Source organism: Eleginops maclovinus, chromosome 21, assembly GCF_036324505.1.
Source record: "Eleginops maclovinus isolate JMC-PN-2008 ecotype Puerto Natales chromosome 21, JC_Emac_rtc_rv5, whole genome shotgun sequence".
Lineage (NCBI taxonomy): Eukaryota > Metazoa > Chordata > Actinopteri > Perciformes > Eleginopidae > Eleginops > Eleginops maclovinus.
The window spans coordinates 9869727-9888428 of record NC_086369.1 but is presented as its reverse complement, the minus strand read 5'-3'; the positions used below and the strand labels follow the sequence as shown (position 1 = coordinate 9888428).

At 39.3% G+C, this 18702-nt stretch overlaps 1 protein-coding gene across 1 annotated transcript; it reads right to left on the bottom strand.

Moving 5' to 3' along the window:
- Positions 1 to 1355: 1355 nt before the first annotated feature.
- On the bottom strand, positions 1356 to 18204 carry LOC134883716 (kinesin-1 heavy chain-like). The gene is made up of 26 exons (XM_063912109.1): positions 18076 to 18204; positions 16957 to 17044; positions 16769 to 16842; positions 16552 to 16656; positions 16421 to 16469; positions 16263 to 16318; positions 15758 to 15845; positions 14166 to 14290; positions 13856 to 13960; positions 13473 to 13618; positions 12128 to 12276; positions 11238 to 11446; positions 9789 to 9857; positions 9281 to 9487; positions 9040 to 9183; positions 8363 to 8551; positions 8079 to 8196; positions 7495 to 7550; positions 7302 to 7411; positions 7124 to 7225; positions 6980 to 7040; positions 5970 to 6041; positions 5309 to 5410; positions 4971 to 5178; positions 4548 to 4653; positions 1356 to 3392 (listed from the first exon to the last, which is right to left on the bottom strand). Exons 1-26 carry the CDS (start codon positions 18202 to 18204, stop codon positions 3386 to 3388), a joined length of 2874 nt encoding a protein of 957 aa, XP_063768179.1. The 3' UTR covers positions 1356 to 3385.
- Positions 18205 to 18702: the final 498 nt, after the last annotated feature.

The following is an 18702-nucleotide window of genomic DNA, read 5'->3' as shown; positions in this document are numbered from 1 at the left end:
TACAGCAGAGGAGATGAAAATAATGAAGAAATACAAAAAAATATAAACATGATTGCTGTGTAGTCAAATGTATTTAGGATTTTCCTGATTTTGTTTTTTCTTTCGCACAGGTGTGGGTATGTTGCCAGTAGTGGTTTTGCTATTTCAAATCAACAAGAAGTGATTCCTTGAATGTAAATCCATACAACATAATACAATTGATATTACCTAGGCTATATTCTATGTTTATACTGATATTCCTTATCCATCCAAAGTCAACTAATGCTTTGCTCGGTAAGCTTGCTGAAATGTCACTAAAAGTCACTAATATAATGTAAGGTATATATTCTGAGTCATACACACATGGGCAGTAACTAGAATTGTGTTTACAACTTTAATCATAATACATGTTAAAGATATAACACTGTAAGGTACATTTTTATCCAAGAATGTTGAATGTGCCCAAAAAGCCTTAGCCCCTAAACGGTGCTATTATATATTTTAAAGTAATGTCTCCATATGGGATCAAGTGTTGCCATTATAAAACATTGCAATGTTTCTTTGCATACACAGATTACCTTACTTAAATTTTATTTTTTATTTTGAAAGCACATTCCTAAGATCCGGTTTAGTCTGTGAGTTTTGGTTCAGCATGACGCATTGTGGGCTTTAACCGTGCAGACGCGGTTCTATCACTCCCACCCCACCCGTCTGTCAGCACTGATAGACGGCTTCCAGATCCCTGCGGGCGGCCTGCCCCCTCCAGGTTCAACACCCCACTGACCGGTGTTTCCAAAGACAGGGTCCGCTTATGTTAAATCTCTAATCATCTAAAATTAACTTTCCCTCCTGAAAATTCAACGCAAGTATAGGAATACCTATTTCTGGAGTTTGCTGGCTTATTTGTTTGTTCACATTATTGATGGGATTCCATTGCTCATTTCCTAAAACCATTAAACATAATTAAAATGTGTAGGATAAACATGTCAAGATGCCCCTCTATCTCCTCAGCCAGGCTCTATCTGGCAATCCCAGCAGGGAGTCTCACCATCCAGCAGGATCATGAATGATTTAGTGCTTAGATGATCCAGGAACTCCGCAAGTCTTCATTGAAGAACGCTCAGACTATAGAAGGACTGAAATAAGCCTTAGGCAATAAAACTCCAAGTTTACATTACTTCAGAATAATGTATGAACGTCTGCATGCTTATTTAAACACATCACTTCTCCTTGTGTATTAGCATATTTGTGTAAAAGCACACCCTATTGGTGTAAGGGGGGAAGTGACACTCGTGAACATTTGTTATTCTACTGATATTCAGTTCTGTTCTGAGGCTTAAGGACTGATAATGTGAAGTTATTGGCATATGAACAAGTTTAAAGGCTTACCATTTATTTAAAAAAAAAAAAACACTCAACACATTTGAACAAGATAGCAGTTATTCAAAAATCATTGCCTAATGCAGAACATTCCAACTTGTCTTGAGCATGCAGTGTTTCTTTGGACAACACTTTAAAACCAATAATCTTACACCGATGGAAAAAAGATGTCTAAATATATTGAAATCCACTCATGGAAGATGGATAAATGAACCACAAAAAGCTTTTAAATTTAAATTTATTATCTCTAGAGAAAAGAAATTGACGTGAGGTCAAAGTCTACAAAAAACTCAGGTGAAAATATGCTGCAGTGTTGGCCTTCTTGTGCAGTACGTGTACAGTGCGGTTACAATCATTTCGATTCTCAATATTAAATCATCTATAATACTTCCAGTGGTACATTCATTTTAAGAAAATTGATTAGCATGATAAGCAAAGGGTTATTTCAGCAAGACAGAAGATGCCTTTAAGGAACCAAAACACTTAAGTTATGCCATTATTTGTTTAAAGGTCCCCTATTATGGAAAATGCACTTTTTGATATTTTTTATACATAAATATGTGTCCCCGGTGTGTAAGGAGACTCACAACGTGTCAGAAAATACAACTCTCTCTTTTCCTCCTTACCCACATCTCTAAAAACGGGGGTACAAACAAGCTGATCCAGATTTGCTTCGGTTATGATGTCATAACTGAAATGTGGGCTGGCTTTACATTGAACTCCTGCTAACGTCCTGCCCACGTGACACGTCCAAACCTATCATCCAGCATATACAGTCACGAGCCCCCTCCACAGCACTTCTGTGTGTCTGTGTGTTCAGCAGGATGTATGCAGGAGGGACTTAGAGTTGTTGTATATATAATACATATAATATCACTGTTCTAGTGGTAAACACTGAGAAGTGTTTCAGAAATAATGCTTGATGTGGTTTGGAACATAATATGGCGTTTAATCACGGCAGCGTTTAGCTGAGTATCTTCTCCTGGTAGAAAAACTTTCACAGAGGAGAAAGAACTGCACGACGCTGCAAAGGGGGCGTGGCCAGCTTCAGCTCAGCTCAAATTTAAAGCGACAGTCACAGAATCAGCACTTCAGGAACAGGGCTGAAATAGAGGGGGATGATGCATGCTACAATGGGTGATCCGTTTGGTATTTTGAGCAAAACACGTCACAGACAAGTTTTGTATAGATATTGCCCTACAATATATTGTTCAAATGTAGCATAATAGGAGACCTTTAAACCTTTACCTTTAATATCTGAACAGTAATAGGATGTCATTGCACTTATAGTGTATTTCAGGAGGGTAAGAAAGTATCAATCATCCACTTTCCTAATGTAAATCCAGTCTGAATCCATTCAAAACAAAACATAATTAATGTTTAACCAAACAAAGTGCCTGCAGCTATCAGGCATAAATTAGGAATGCATCTCCCCACTGATAGTGCTCTTCCTGTCATTAGCCCAAACTCAAGAGTGCAGCTCCCGAGTCAAATCATCTCTGGGAAGCTGAGGAGCTAAGGGCTTTTAGCAATAGTATCAAGCATGCGACAAACAATAAGACATAATAAAATAAAAAGGCAAAGCATGCATACACTTGCTCTTTCAGCAAAACAAATGGGAGCGTCATTTTGAGCCACCACTATGGAGTACACTTTTGAATGATTATGAAAGATTATCACAATCATCTGCGGATGACATTTAAGTATTGGCAGAACAGTGTCTTGTGTTCATACAAGTACAGTTAAAAAACAACAACTGGGCTTAACCAAAACTATTTTTTTACTCTTACATCTGCTACCGACAGAAAAACGTGTTGCATTATGTGTTGATTTTGCAAGGCACTGATGTGGACATTGTAGAGGTTTGTCTGCACAGTATATGCCATTCTTATATACAGTTATATATATTTATATACACACTTTGATGCAGGAAGAGTGGTGCAGTGGTTTCAGGTGAAAGTTCAAAATCTCTGTAATGAAAATATCTCTGGAGCTAGGAGATGTTACTTGGGTGACTGCTCCATCTTCAGGGGCTGTAAAGACAACCAGAAAAAAATGAATGGAAATTAAGTGACATTTTATCATTTTAGGGGTGTTATATGAATACGAATACATACAAATGAAAATAAAATATCTCCTCTTATTGAGCTACTAGGGGTGTAACGGTATACATATTCGTAACACTAAAGTCTGATTTAAGGGTTGATTATATTTCACACCATTAATCAAAATCTGTAAAGTAACCAAAGGTATTAAATAAATGCAGTGGAGTAAAAGTACATCATTTACCTCTGAATTATAGTGGAGTAGAAGTACAAAGTAGCAAAACCTGAAATACTCAAGTACAAGTATCTCAAAATTGTACTTAAGTACAGTACTTTAGTAAATGTACTTAGTTACTTACTGCAGGTATGATATATGTGCTAGCAGCCCAGAATCCACGATATATTAAATAAAGCAATTTTAATTACATTTTTAATTCATTTTATTCTGTTTCCAATTTGTTTAGTTTTTCCCTAAAACAGATAACAGAAATTACAAATACCAATAATTTCACAGTGGTTTATGTTCTATCCATAATAACATACACAATTATAGTTGGATCTTTGTGTGTAGTTATTATTAGCAGAGAAAAAGTAAAGTTTGTACAACTACATACAAATCATCCTACCAATCTAGGTTGGAACCGGGTTCGGGGGGGGCTCGAAATATATTTCCTTTACCCAAGGGAGGCCTGACTGTAAAAGTTTGAGAACCACTGCCCTAGCGAGAGGGTGTTCTCCACAGCAGGAGACATTGTTAGTGCCAGCAGATCTGCCCTTTCTGCAAGCAATGTGGACAAGTTAATTTTTCTGAAAATACAATGAATGTACAAGCTGACAAGCAAGTCCTAATGTCAAGCTGCTTATGTGAATAGTACAGTACAGTTCAAGTAGCACAGTTCATTTACGAAATGCTGCAACTTAATATTTATTGTATTATATGTTGTATTTATTTGAGAGAATATTCACCGTTTAATAATGATTAAAAAGCCCCCAAAAATATTTTATGCTTTGTGATCATTTTTTCTGCTGTACCGAAAACGTACCGAACCGTGACCTAAAAACCGAGGTGCGTACCGAACCAAAATGTTTGTGAACCGTTACACCCCTGTTAGCTACTATGAAGAGTGTCTCCTCTTCTCTCACCTGCTGTTGCCCGACTCCCTGATGTTGTTCTGGAGGAGGTTGGATCTATTGAGGCCGGGGATCAGGGGAGACGCTCCCGGCAGCTGGCCTGGTCTGATGGGCTTGGCTGGGTTGGAAACGGAGAGATGAAAGGAGTCACATACAGAGAGCAGGCTGACACACCACATGTTATTTATTTCCCATGTCTTTGTTTGTTTTTTAAATGTGTATATGTCAAGTTTAGACAGAGCCAGGATAGCCATTTTCCCCTGGTTCTGGTCTTTAAGCTAAGCATAGATAGCTAACACCTGACTGGCTACATATTCAGCTATCATTTAGTACTTAATGTTTGTTCTCGGATTAGACTGCTTGGAAAATCTCATAGAATTAATGTATTTGTACTTCAGAAACGCTGACACAGTTCCATGTGTGTGTGTCCCTTACCTATGGAGGCTCTCCTGCCCATGTTTTTGGGCTTGGCAGAGTCCTTAATGCGCTCCATCTCCTGCTCGTAGCGCTTTCTGTCGAGGGCTGCGTTCTCTTTGGCCTCCTTCAGCGCCGCCTCCAGGGCTTTTACCCGCTCAGCAGTGGCCCTCAGGCGCTTTTCCATTTTGGGCAGCTCTCCACGCAGGTCTGCATTGTCCCGTAGCAGCTTCAGAGGGAGAAACAAAGAGTGGGAAGACACAGAGAGCACGTCGACTTTAGACACCAAATCGGGTGAAAATCACGTCCACGAAAGGTTCAGGGAGGAAGCACTGTGGTGTGTTGGTATGTATTTTTACCTGCTTGTGAGCTTTGGTGAGCTGCTCGAGGTTGTTCTCCAGGAAGGAGATCTTCTGTTTATGCGCAGAGCTGCCTTCTGTGTCACCATCCACCTGAGCATTCTACAGAAACACAGCTTTATCAGTACACTGATTTCAATTCATGTTGTACCTCTGCATTCACTTATCCCAGTGTAACACAGTCTAAAAAGAACCATAAAAACCAAAACCTCTGAATCCAAAGCAACCCATGTGTGGCTTAATGAGATGATAAGTAGATTTGGGATGGGTACCAGAGAAAAGCATGCTTTGCTTTTGTTTATCTCATGGAGCCTCAGCTTGAGTGCTGGAGATGAGCGCCATGCTGAGTCTGGGTCCCTAATTTACAGCTGCTACCTTTGAAGAATCAGATGGCCTACTTATTGCACACACTTTCGGTTGTGTTCCCTGGATTCATTAAAATTTCATCACGGTGCAAATTAAATGGAGTGCAGCCGGTGCATGAGCACACTACGCCTCTGTGTGTCTCCTTCCAGGTAAATGTGGAGGTTGGGGCAACAGGGGATGTGATATTACGATAGATAGATGAAATCACAGAGAAACCAGATCACAGGAGGATGATAGGGTACCATGAGCAGCTTCTAGAGAACAAGAGGATGTGTACACACTGACAGGCCTTTACCTTTTTGACACGAGTGGCCAAGTCTTGGACAAAAAGCCTTCTTAGGTTGTGGAGTGTTTGCAGCTCTCGGCCCTGTGGGACAGCAAGAAAACCCACTTCAGAAAAAACAAACATAAAAAGGGTTGCTTCACACAGATTTGCTCCAGGATTTGTCCCCTGGGATTCCTGCTTCTGACCAAACACCAGTGTAGTAAATAGTATTTTGTTTAATAAAGAAATCAGTGACCCATTTCCAGCTGTATCTTAGTATAGAAAATGTGTTCCAATCATTTGTGGATGGTACATCAAAGTTAAATGCCATAAATCAAGTTAATGTAAATAAAGAACATCTACTTTACTTCGTGGATAATTTGCACTTTTGCTGATGTGAGTTGCGTGGCTTAATCCTCATACAGTAATTGTCCTGAGGAGATATTCAGATGTGTTTGATTCTAAGGACACCTGCCTTACCAGAAGTTGACCTCATCTGAAATCCAAACTATATATTTAAGTGTGGTGTTCTAATTTTTTGCAGTTCCTGTTGTGTATAACAATTCAGCATATTTTACAATTCATACAATGCTCATTTTATGTGAAATTAAACAATATGTGCCAATGTCCCATGCAAAGAAAATCAATCTGCAACATGAAATTGTTCAAAGGACTTCAACTTCCCAAAGAGAGAGTCCTTTGAAAGGCTGATACAAGGCTTTGAAACTGTGATACACCCATCCAGAATTAATTAGACAATTAAGTTGTGCATTGCATTGTGGAAGTATAACAGTCTACACAAAAAAGGATTTCAGTATGTTCTATTATTTCTGTTTCAAACGGGACACCGTTGCTGGATTGACATGTTGCAGTTGCATTTGTGCAAACATCCCTTCTATCAATTCTTGAACTCAACAATGACCAATTAATGTAATTCCTTTAACGTCATTTTAATTAAAATAAACATGTATTTTTATCCTAATTTTGGATGAGCTACCCCTTTAAATGAGCAGATTGAAATGGGGATAGCAGTAACTGACCACAGTGTCCTCCAGTCCCTTCAGGTCCTGTTTGGCCTGCTCCCGCCTGTCCTGCATCACTCTGCAGAATGAGAAATTGACGTTACTGAATAAATGTTGTGGGACGTGAAGACACTGCCCATTGAGTATACATGGAGGCATTACGTGAGCTCCTGCAGCTGGCGGCTCTTCTGCTGGTCTGCAGCCTTCAGCTTCTCATGCTCAACCCTCAGCCGCTCCTGCTCCAGAATGACCTTCTGGTTCAGACTACACACATGTGGGTAACAGCATCAGTACTGTACTCTTAAAACAATTCGATAGACTAGTGTTGGTGATGCCTTACTCCTGGAGCTCTGTCATGAGTTTGTCCTTGTTGTCCAGCTCATCTCTCAGGCTGCTGATCTGCTTCTGATGGGTCTCTCGGTGAGACTGGATCTGCTTCTCCACAGCTTCCTGAAGACAGACACACATACAGCTACAGTTACCATTTGTATAAGGAGACCACACCTGTAACGGACAGCTTAGGGAGACAGTACCTTGACTTCATTGGCAGACTGGATCTCGTTCTCCTTCTCCATGGTGTTGACTTTCTCTGGAAGCAAAAGAGCTGATAAGGTATCACTATCATTCTGTGAATACTGCTACAACATATAATGTCCACAGTGAGAACAAAAGCAAAGAAAAAAGCTGATATTTATTTTATTTTGAGTTCTAACAGTAGAAATATCAATTAAGCGTTAAAGAACACATCTGCTTAGATTTATCTCCAAGACGTCAAAGTCCACAATTGTGCTATTTCTATTGTGTATAAGTATGTGTTTAAGGATTAACTAAGTATGTGTAATTATTACATATATAAGAAGATTCAACTAAAATAAAGATAAATAAATAAAGACTAAATTACTCAAAAAAACTTTAAGGTTGCTTGAAAAAATTTCAGAAAATGCATCATCAATATGACAACTGTGATTTTCTTGCAGTTTACTCCCTGACTGGAAAGACATCCTAAAATTGCAGTGTTATTTGACTTTAACTTGATTTCACAACCTTTTAATGCGCTTTGGAGCGTTGAATGGTTATTGTGGATTTGTTTTTTGACAGCACAGTGAGTGATGCTTACCTTGGGCTCTAATCCGAACTATTTCCTCATTGAGAGAGTCCACCGTTTCCTCCAGCTGTCGTTTCTTCTGCTCTGCATTCTGGAGGCTGTCTGTCAGGGACTTGATCTTAGCTTCATACTGGACACCAACAGGGAAATACAAGAGTCATGAAAACTAGTTAAAACTCTTTTTAAACTAAGAAATCCATAGATATGCAAAAGCACAACAAGCTCCACTTCTGCTCTTTTTTAAGTAATTGACATATTTGTCACGATGGAGACAGTATCCATGAGGCAGCGGTTACCTGGGAGATGCGAAGCTGGCAGGCGATCAGCTCACCCTCCGTCTCATCCATCTTCTGGGTGTTCTCGGCCTTTGAGCTCTCCAGCAGCCTGCTGCGCTTCACCATCGTCTTCACCTCGGACTTCATCTTACTGATGTAGAGGCGGGCCATGGTGAACTCCTCATCGATGAGACCGCTGCTCTCGTGTTGCTGGGGGGGAAAAAGAGGAAACTTTTAGTAGCCATTTTTGCCAGTTTGTCTGTAGCTATAAGTGACCTTCCAATTTTCAAGTCTTTTTTGAAAATGTCAATAAATGATTAACTGAAAACCACAGATTAACTATTACAGCCAAATATACATAAAGTGTCATTTACAGAAAAAACTGTCAACAGAAAATTAAAGGGAAAGACATCAGAATATTGACAACTAGGGCTGCAGCTAACAATCGTTTTCATTCAGCATATTCTTTCGAAGAAAATGAACTAAATGACTATATGAATGGATGTTTGCGGCAGCTTTACAAAAATCCACTCCTTATTTGAGCAAATATTGCCCTAATACAATGCAAACAAAGACAAAAAACTGGAAACGTGTCCCAAAAGACACATGTAATGCATGCAGGGTATGTTTCAGCTACAGGCAATCATGGCTCTTAGTTTCTAGGATATTTCTGAATTTCAAACAGTTTGGCTGGTAACCTTAATGTCATTGCTTCCCACGGCGATGCCTATCTCAGCCAGGTCTTTGAGTAATGATGACATCATCTCAGTGAACCTCTTCTTCTGGTGGTTGGTCATCTCCTTCAGCTTCTGCAGTTCAGAGTCAATGGAGGCCAAGGAGCTCTGGTGGTGGATGGGGATAGATATAAATACTCACCAGGGGATCACATGATTTGTGACAGTGGCATATCATCTGATGGATTCTGCATAGAATAAGTACCGATTTCTCGTTAAGCTCCTCACTGAGAGCCTCAAACTCCTGCGCTTTGTCCTCCACTTCCTGACTCTTCTGGTCATAGTTGAGGGCCAGCTCCTCCAGCGCCTGCAGCACCTCCTTCACCTCCTCCTTGGAGGCTTCGTTCTCTGCCAGCAGCCGGTTCAGTTCAGTCTGCAGGGTGTCGTGATCCCGCCGGGAGGAGGATAAAAGCTATGGTTGAGGATAGGGAGTGAAGATAAGACAGTGATGCTCAGCCTGGGGAGGGAGAAGGGTGCAAGGGGAGTAGAGTTCATTCGGGGGTCTACGAGTTACAGTGCGGTACAGCTAACAAACCTCATGTGTTCCATCTGTAGGGGCTCAACTATTACTAGGGTGAGCTACAATCTGACCTCTCCTGCAGGGATACTAATGGGCTGCCATAAGCTGTCAGACCGGATTTGTGCTAACAGGAATGGCTGTAGGGCTATTTGGAAGGAAGGGGAGGGGGAGGGTAAGGAGGGAGTTGTGTCACCTCCTCCTGGTCCAACATCTGCTCCTTCAGTGCCTCTAACTCCTGAGACTGCTGGTTGATCTCTTCATCCTGGAAAAAGGGTAAGAATTGTGAAAATGAAAGAGAAAAAATAATAAAAGTGCACAACTTATTTCCACTACATGCAGTTAGTGAACAGCAGTCAATCACGCCATCTACTGACCAATCGAAATATCACGTGTAAGAAGGACTAAATGCTAATCTCATTTTTAAAAACTATGTATAAAACTACATCTGAACATTCCATCATCTATATTTCCTTCATTGTTATTTTATTATGCACATTAATAATAAATCAGACAAAAGAGGAGGTAAAGCAGAATAGACTTTTGATTGACATCTCTTGACTGTGTGTGTGTGTGATTTATTTATTTTTGCACACTGGTAGTAATATTTATGATGTTCACCAAAAATTGTTCAAACTAATAAAGTGTTTTACCAAAAGTGGCAATGGTATACATTTTTAGATTTAGCATAATTTAGGAAACTTGTTGCATGCATAGGAGGCAGGCAGGTTTAATGCAGAAGGATGGATTTGTTGGTCATATGATTAATGTGGGAGGGAAGGAATTCATTTCAAAGTCGTCAGCATGAGCGTGCACATACAATGCTTAATTATCTTCATATGCTACAGGCTAGGATACGGTACAAAAGGACAACACAGGTGGAAATAACACAGAAATATCTCTAATTTAGTATCTTGAAATCCAATTATTAGTTGCAAAAGTGATTGTTGTCCATACACATTTGAATAACTTGATACTATAGTTTATACATTTTAATATTTATCATACGATTCAATATTAATGATACATAAACATTTGAAGAAAGATCCCCTTAATTGTCCCACAAAGGGGAAATGTAGATTCTGCATTTGACCCATTCTAGTGTGAGGAGCAGTGTAAAGCGTCCGGGGAGCAGTGTAGGGTACGGTTCCTTGCTCAGGGCCACGTCAGTAGCACTTGGAGTTCGGGGACTTGAACCGGTGACCTTCCGGTTCCCAAGTCAAGTCCCTACAGATTTCGCCACCACGCCCCCTAACTTAATATAGAGAGACTGGTAGCAACTCACTATACAATCCAAGTAGCTTACACGGTTTATATTTTTAACTTCCCACTAAACACTATTTCTTTTACAATATATTTCGATCAGCATGCAGGTATATAGTTAATATATACATATGTCATATCCTGATGATGTGAAATCAGGGGATATTGTTGTGATTGATTTGTAAATGCCAAAAAGTAACATCTAATATTTCAAGAGCTTTGTTAAATTCAAGTGTAAGGCATTATTTGACTAGACAATTAAGGATACCACACTACAGACACTAGCATGCAGTTAGTCAATCTGCAGCCGTAGCCACTGTTGGTGTGTGTGTACACCACATGTTTTAGGTCATATCAACAATGCCAACAACAGTTTTTTCACCTTGTCATCCATCTCTTTGTACATCTTGGCCATTTCTGCCCCATACTGCGCTTTCTCTGCATCTGTGAGTTTGACCCCGGGAAGGGCGGGGAGGGCGCTGAGGGCCGGTGTGGGCGCTGTCTTGTCGTTGTTGAGCGCACTGTCCAGGGCCTGCACCTCTTCTTTCGCCTTCTCTTTATCAAACTGATCCTCCGCTGGCACAGTCTCTCCTGCAGGGGGCAGCAGGAAAGGACATGAGCACCATTCAGCATGAACTTTCTTTGGTCTCTGTGGGTGAGAAGCCCCCTATCTTCTGCCACTCTCTTAACCGTCCTCTCCTTTTAAAGAGGGAGACTTCTGACAACTCTATATTTCTCGGCTCTTTAGATCAGTGTAAGGCCGGCATGATCATGCACATTTCTGAGGAGTCATTGCTTGTGTGAAGACAAAGAAGTCTTTCTTTAGCCATGTCATTTTTAAGCCAAAAATAGGACCAGTGTGATTCAGCTCCATAACCATACGCAACAAATACCTAAAAGAAAGGGAAACATTTTTGTCATTTTGCTTATTTTTAAATGTTTTAGTTATTTTGCTTATTTTTAAACTCATTCTAACTACAGTTATGATGGCTGTAAACTCCAGCTGTATCAGAATTAACACATGTTTATCTGCAGTGCTTTAAACATTTGACAGAGCCTAAGTTGTTGGGTATCTCTTCCGTGACATCAGTGATCTAAATGCTTTAAAAAGGCATGAAAACTCTCAGTGATTGTGCATCAGAAAGACTTGCTGGGCCATTGCTAGAATTTGTACTCTGTTAGTATGAGTAAGTTCCTTCAAGCTCATCAGCCTCTGTTTAAATATCACAAAGCAGCAAATATATATTTGGGTTGTTACAGTGCAGTCCTTACCGCCTCTCCAGCGGGTGAGCTCGTTCTCCAGCCATGTGACGGTGTTTTTCAGCGTCTTGTTCTTCTCCTTCTCTTTCTCCCACTTTTTCTTCCACTGCTCTGCAGTCAGCTCCACATTCAAAGTCACTGTGTTCTTGATGGTCTTCGCCCTGGTGAGACAGGAAGGTAATATCACTAGCCCGGCCACGTAGAGGTGGATAAAGTCCTGTACTTGAGTTAAAGTAGAAGTACCAGAGTGTAGGAATACTCTGTTATAAGTAAAAGTCCTGCAATCAAAATGTAAGTCCAGTAAAAGTACAAAAATATTGGCATCAAAATATACTTTAAGTACCAAAAGTTAGTACTTATATTTCAGAATAATATTTATCATATGCTTTGACTATAATTATTGATACTTTAATGTGTTTACCAAAGTTGGTAAAGGTGCAGCTAGTATACTTTGTGTACTGCAGGGTAGCTTGTGAATTCACTCCAGGAGGAACTAAAGTCTGAATTATTTCACATCTTTAATCCAGTAAGAAAGTTGTTAAATAAATGTAGTGGGGTAAAATGACATGTTTACCTCTGAATTGTAGTGGAGTAGAAGTTCAAAGTAACAAACATTTGAAATACTCAAGTAAAGTACCTCAAAAATGTTACCTAAGAACAGTAATTGAGTAAATGTTACCTAAGAACAGTAATTGAGTAAATGTTACCTAAGAACAGTAATTGAGTAAATGTTACCTAAGAACAGTAATTGAGTAAATGTTATCTAAGAACAGTAATTGAGTAAATGTTACTTCACACCACTAGATCTGTTGACAGGCTGTGGTTTCACAGTCTTTGTTTTCCCTAAAGATGGCTGCCTTTTATCATTAATAAGCATTCAGATCAATGATGTCACAGATGAGATACCCAGCAGCTTTGGCTATTTTTTCAAAGCAGTGCAGACAATCATGTGTTTATTCTGATACAGCTGGAGTTGACAGCAAGCTTTGTCAGTAGGACGTTTAAACGGAAGCTTGACTTTACAGAGTTAGATGAAAGGATTGATATCTCTTTCCTGTCTGGATGTTAAATATGAAGCTACAGCTAGAAGGTGTTTAGTAGTGCTACAGTATACAGAACATCGTTTGATTTTAGCTTTAGAATTTTGCAGAACTGCTACAAGTCAAATCTCATACTGAAATAAATGGTTTATTGTCATCATTGCAATGGAAATGTAGTAATTAAAGTGTCTGACATGCATTATCGATTTAGCGTTTGTACTTGAACAGATTTGGTAACTTACATTGAAATGATTCCTATGATTTCCATGTAGTATGGTTCACAGATTTTGTCGGTATGTTGTTAGTGTGTGTGTTACCTCTGTCCAAACAGCAGAGTGGACCTGGTCTCAGCGTCATTGAAGGCAGAGGGGGAGCAGCAGATAACCATGGTGGTTCGACAGTTCCCTCCCAGGGAATCTTGCAGGATCCGGGTCATCTTACTGTCTCTGTACGGCACATAAGCCTGACAGAGGACACTGTTTACAATCAGCAGGACATACAGAGTTCCTACTGAGATCATTCATTAGAAAATGAATATTTCCAAATTTAATTTATACGGGGTAAAATATCATCGTTTTAAAGGCTATTTGTTTTAGATGACTATTATTGCTATTTAATCCTAAACGATGAATCCTATTCTCTCTCTTTTGAACACAACTCTGAAAACCCAACAGCCCAGAGATCGTGCTGAATGCCTCACCGAGCCCTCCGCCAGAGCAGAGATGACATTTCCCAGTGAAGACAACGACTTGTTGATCATCTTGGCTTCATCCAGCACTGTGCCCTCTGCTCCTGTTTTACCCACCTGTGAAACACACACACACACACACAGGAGAGGTCTCAGAGTAAGGCTGGAAGCACACTTTATCTTTGGAAAAATGTATTATTTTAAGGATGGAATGGGATGGGATTAACCATGTCTTTAAAACAAAACAAATCTCATAAACAACTATAATGTTTTCTGAATCTGGAAGAGAATGCACATGGCGAGAGCAGGATGTTAAACTCACTTTTTCACTGCCGGCTAAGTCGACGAGGTACAGCTTGCCTGTGAGCTTCTGTCCAGTCTGAGAGTTCTCTTGCTTGATGTTGATGAGGAAGATGCTGTGACTCCTGGAGCTGTGCTCGTTCATGTCTGACGTACAGGTGTGACACATCCACAAACAAACAAACAAACAAACAAACAAACAAACAAACAAACAAACAAACACAGAAACACAATAAGCATTGGGCTGTACATTATTAGTATTCTTTATGAATAATCCTAATTACTAATGAGAAGTAGAGCAATTCCAGTTATAAATAATGACTATTAAACACAATATTATTTTAGAATAATAAGTATGCACATTTGTTTTCATAAATGGCCTAAAAAGATGAGTAAGTCTACTTTCCAAGCCCCAATAATATGCAATCTGATTTTTATCACTTTAAAAACTCTCAGGCCTTCAATTCTCACGACGAGTCATAAAATCCTATCCTGTTATAGTGTAAGGAAAACACATATTCTTACTGTACTAGTCAGGATTGCTTTTTGAACTAAATCTATATTTAAGGACTGAATTAAAAAGGTGAAAAAAATAAGAATCAGATAAATCACATGACGATGATTTTGGCAGTTTGAAAAGGGATAGCTTTTACCACAGAGCATGAGCACATGGCTAATGACTCTCTAACGTCACATGCAGCATATGAGCTTAGTAAAGTCAACATGACAATAAGATACATAAATACACCCAAATATTCCTGTTGTTTCCGTTTGGACATTGGAAAATAAGTCAGGGAATGTGAACTAATAATAATGTTAACCAGAAGCATTATGGAAAAGGATTATTGTTATTTGATCATTTGATCTTTAAACACTGCAGTACATCTTTAATTATTCTATTGTAAACCTTTCCTTATCTATTTGAGCTTGTTTGAGTTGCATTGTAATGTCAGTTTATAATGTGTTTCGGTTTCACTATATCTTAATGGGTTTTTTTGTAAACACCTTGAATTGCCTCTTGCTGAAATGTGCAATACAAATAAACCTATTTTATTGGCCAAAGGACCCTAACACCTATTAAACTTGTTTTTGTTGCTGTTGTATTGGTATTAAAAAGGTCATGTCTTATGCTTACAGATTAGATCATGACAAATGTTACATTTCAGAAAATAGCAGATGCATATAATAAGATAAGAATTACTTTATTAATTTCAAACTGGGACATTTTTGCATAGAAAGAAGTCATGTGAAATGACTAGAGGCGGGGCTGTTGTGCTGTTATAAAACCTCTCTGTTCTGTATAAAAGTTGAAGACATGAAAAGGGGATTCAAGCTCCAGCAGCCGGCATTTAAATGAGTTTGGGATTTTCAGAAGATATACCAAATATAATAATAATAGATAAATACCAGATATAACAAATTAAGCTTAGTTTAGCTACAGATTAAGCCATGGGTTTAGAATAAGATATACTTCACTTTTCCTCTCTCTTTTTGTACGTGGCTTGCACACACAAAGCGTTTGGGCGGATGAGAGTCTCGCTGGAGTCAGGAGCTTTAGTGAGGTTGAACCCATGAGAAGCAGCAGCCTTAAAGGCGCTCAGTGTGTGAACTCACTTGTGACAGCCACATGTCTGTTGTTTTTGCCTTCGTCTATGGCATCCATGACCTCTTCAGGAGTGCTCACGAAACGCTCTGTACACCCCTGGGGACACATGCAATCACAAGGACACGCTGTGTTCAGCAGCCCCACCGCAGATCGGCTTCACAGAGAGACAATTATTAGCTGATGAGACTGTGACTTACTCTATCAGGCTGATGCTTTCACAGTGAAAGTTAAAAAGAAAGTAACTATATGATCTAGGTTTATTATGGATTCTCTCTTTATCCCCATCTAATTAAATTGAACTTAGATCAATGATTGTCAGTGTTCTGTTATGTAGCCCTTTTCTTACCATGCAGTTCACAGTAGTTTTGATCATATTCATTTATATATGCCTTTCATTGTGAAACCATTACAAATGGCAAGCGAAAAACTTGTGGCTGTGTGACTTCAGAAACAATCCATGGTGCAACTCAAATAACATTTCTCAACCTAAAAATAAACCCCTGTGTTTCCGACCTTCACATATGGCACCCTGTTTTTATCTTCGTGCACCGAGAGGTTGACCTTTGTGACTGTGGAGGAGAAGGAAAAAGAAACACCAGGTCTGAATCTTTGTTGTTTGCATTAGAGTTCGAATGATAAATAGAAGAAATAACAAGATGCTTCGAACATACCATCCAAACAATCCTTGATTTTGTCCAAATAGATTTCAAAATAGGACACCTGCAAAGCAAAGTGACACTTTATAACGTGTTATTCCTGACATTTAAAAGCATATGAGCACCTGACTGAGATGTTAACAGACTTTGATGTGAAACTCCAGGTTCTCATCCATGGAATAAATGTAGTTGAAAATGTCTTGAACAATTCTGGGAATGATTCCCATCATGGCTTGGTCATGGAGGACCCCCTTTAGAAGACAATTGTATTAAAAACGTTAATAGACAGCATAGAATTTTTGGATTTCCAGCCACTATTTCTTTTTAGTTTTGTCCAGTAGTGAAAAAAGATAAAACAATTACCTCCATTGTGTGTGTTTTCCCAGAGGATGTCTGCCCATATGCAAATATCGTCCCATTGTAGCCTTCCAACACATCTGTACACATCAAGACAAAGAAATAGCACATTTGAGGTTAAGGCTTGTGTTTCTGTTTTGTTTTTTTGTACGTGAGTCTTTGAAACAGCATCTGTATTCTAAAGTACATCTTACCCCTAACAATCTTCTGAGCCACAGCGTTGTAGAATTGCACCTGAGTTGTATCGGACTGGAACACGCGGTCAAAGTAGTACGGTTTACCCTGAGAAGAGGTGAATGCAGTGATGGGTTACACATGCCAAAATTAATTTCCATATTACTAAACAGCAATAGGCATTCATAACTCAGCCTTAGTCCGGATATTCGATTAGCTGTAAGGGATGGAATATTTGGAGTGTTTGTAAGGATTCAGGAATATGGACTATTGGCCTTCAAAATAAGGAAGGTAGCTGGACTCAACGTCAATGAAATTAAAAATAAATCTAAATCCAGTTTTGAGCTTCATCTATTTGACAATAAGAGTAAAAGGAAATCCACAAATATTAACAATACTGAGACAATATCAATAACGTGGTGAGGGACTCAGTCCTTCATATGCAGCTAAATCCAGTTGTTAAGGAAAGTAATAATGCTTAATAAATGCTAAACGACTCTTGCTAAAGTTAGCAGTAGGCCTAACCTCCAATTAGCTTACTGCTGAGCTAATTGAGTGCAGGTGGAGTTAAAAAAAAAAAAAGACAAGTGAAACGGATGAGACTGTGTTGAAACTGGCATGTTTAAGCTTGACTTGTGGACATTTATACTGGTGAAAGATGGGAAAAAGGCTGATTTACACAGTGTTTAAATTGTTTCTCCCATGACTTTATCGGCCCTCTGAAAAGCTGTATATGAGCTAGGCCTACACTTTACTGAAGGAAAAACACGACTAAAACACCACAATTTAAATTACATAAGTAAAATTGAAAGCAACATAAATTACACAGTAAACAATATTATTTCTCTTCAGTAGAGTGATTCAGAAAATGTGTTGGAAAGGCTCATTAAATTAAGAATCTTGTATTAAGTTTGGTCTCAAACCACTTTCAGGTTATCACATTAAATACTGCTCTAATGTTATTTGAAACACTAAAGATACATTAAAAACAGAGAGGGAAACATTTAGCAGCAATACAATTTATACAGTTCAGAACACTTAATTATTATCAATGTTATGGCCTTCCCGTATGAAAAGTGGAAGAAGTATAGCCATGAATGGAGTTAAACTTTTCATCCCAGAGCTGAAAACACACTCACCCCCATCTGCACACAGTCCTCCCCTTGAAACTTCGGGACATACTTGTCTCCCCGGGCCACCTCCGACTTGTTCAGCGGCCTGAACCGGCACACCACCTTGATGGTGGTCTCCGATGCGGGGTCCGCCATCTCCGCCGCTGTGGATGGACGGTCCTCCCGGTACAGACTCAGAGAGCAGAGAGCAGCAGGGAGCCGGAGTGGAGGCCGCGCCCCTCACGGTTCTTACTCAGAGACTACTCGACAGTCCATGTTACCTTCGTTTCATATGTTTTCTTTTTTAAACTAGTAAACAGAAAAGCCCATCCAGTGTTTTTTATTTTTTGTTCATTTCATCTTTGCTTTTTATCTTACTAAATTGTCAAATTATAATTTGAGATAGGGGTGGGGCCACTCTCGGAAGTATTTTCAAAACAAAAGCCCTCTCGGTAAAAGACACCTGTATGGATGCTGTAAGAAAGTTTGGGGATATTATTGGAGTTAGCTATTTGAAAGTGTTACAAAAAGTGAGCGTTGTCTGTCTGCAGCGTCTGTTAAAATAATATTGCACGAAACTAAATAGTGTCACTGTCAGCAATAAACTTGTATGGCTCATATAAGTTCTCTTGCAGCAATGCAGCATCCACAGCA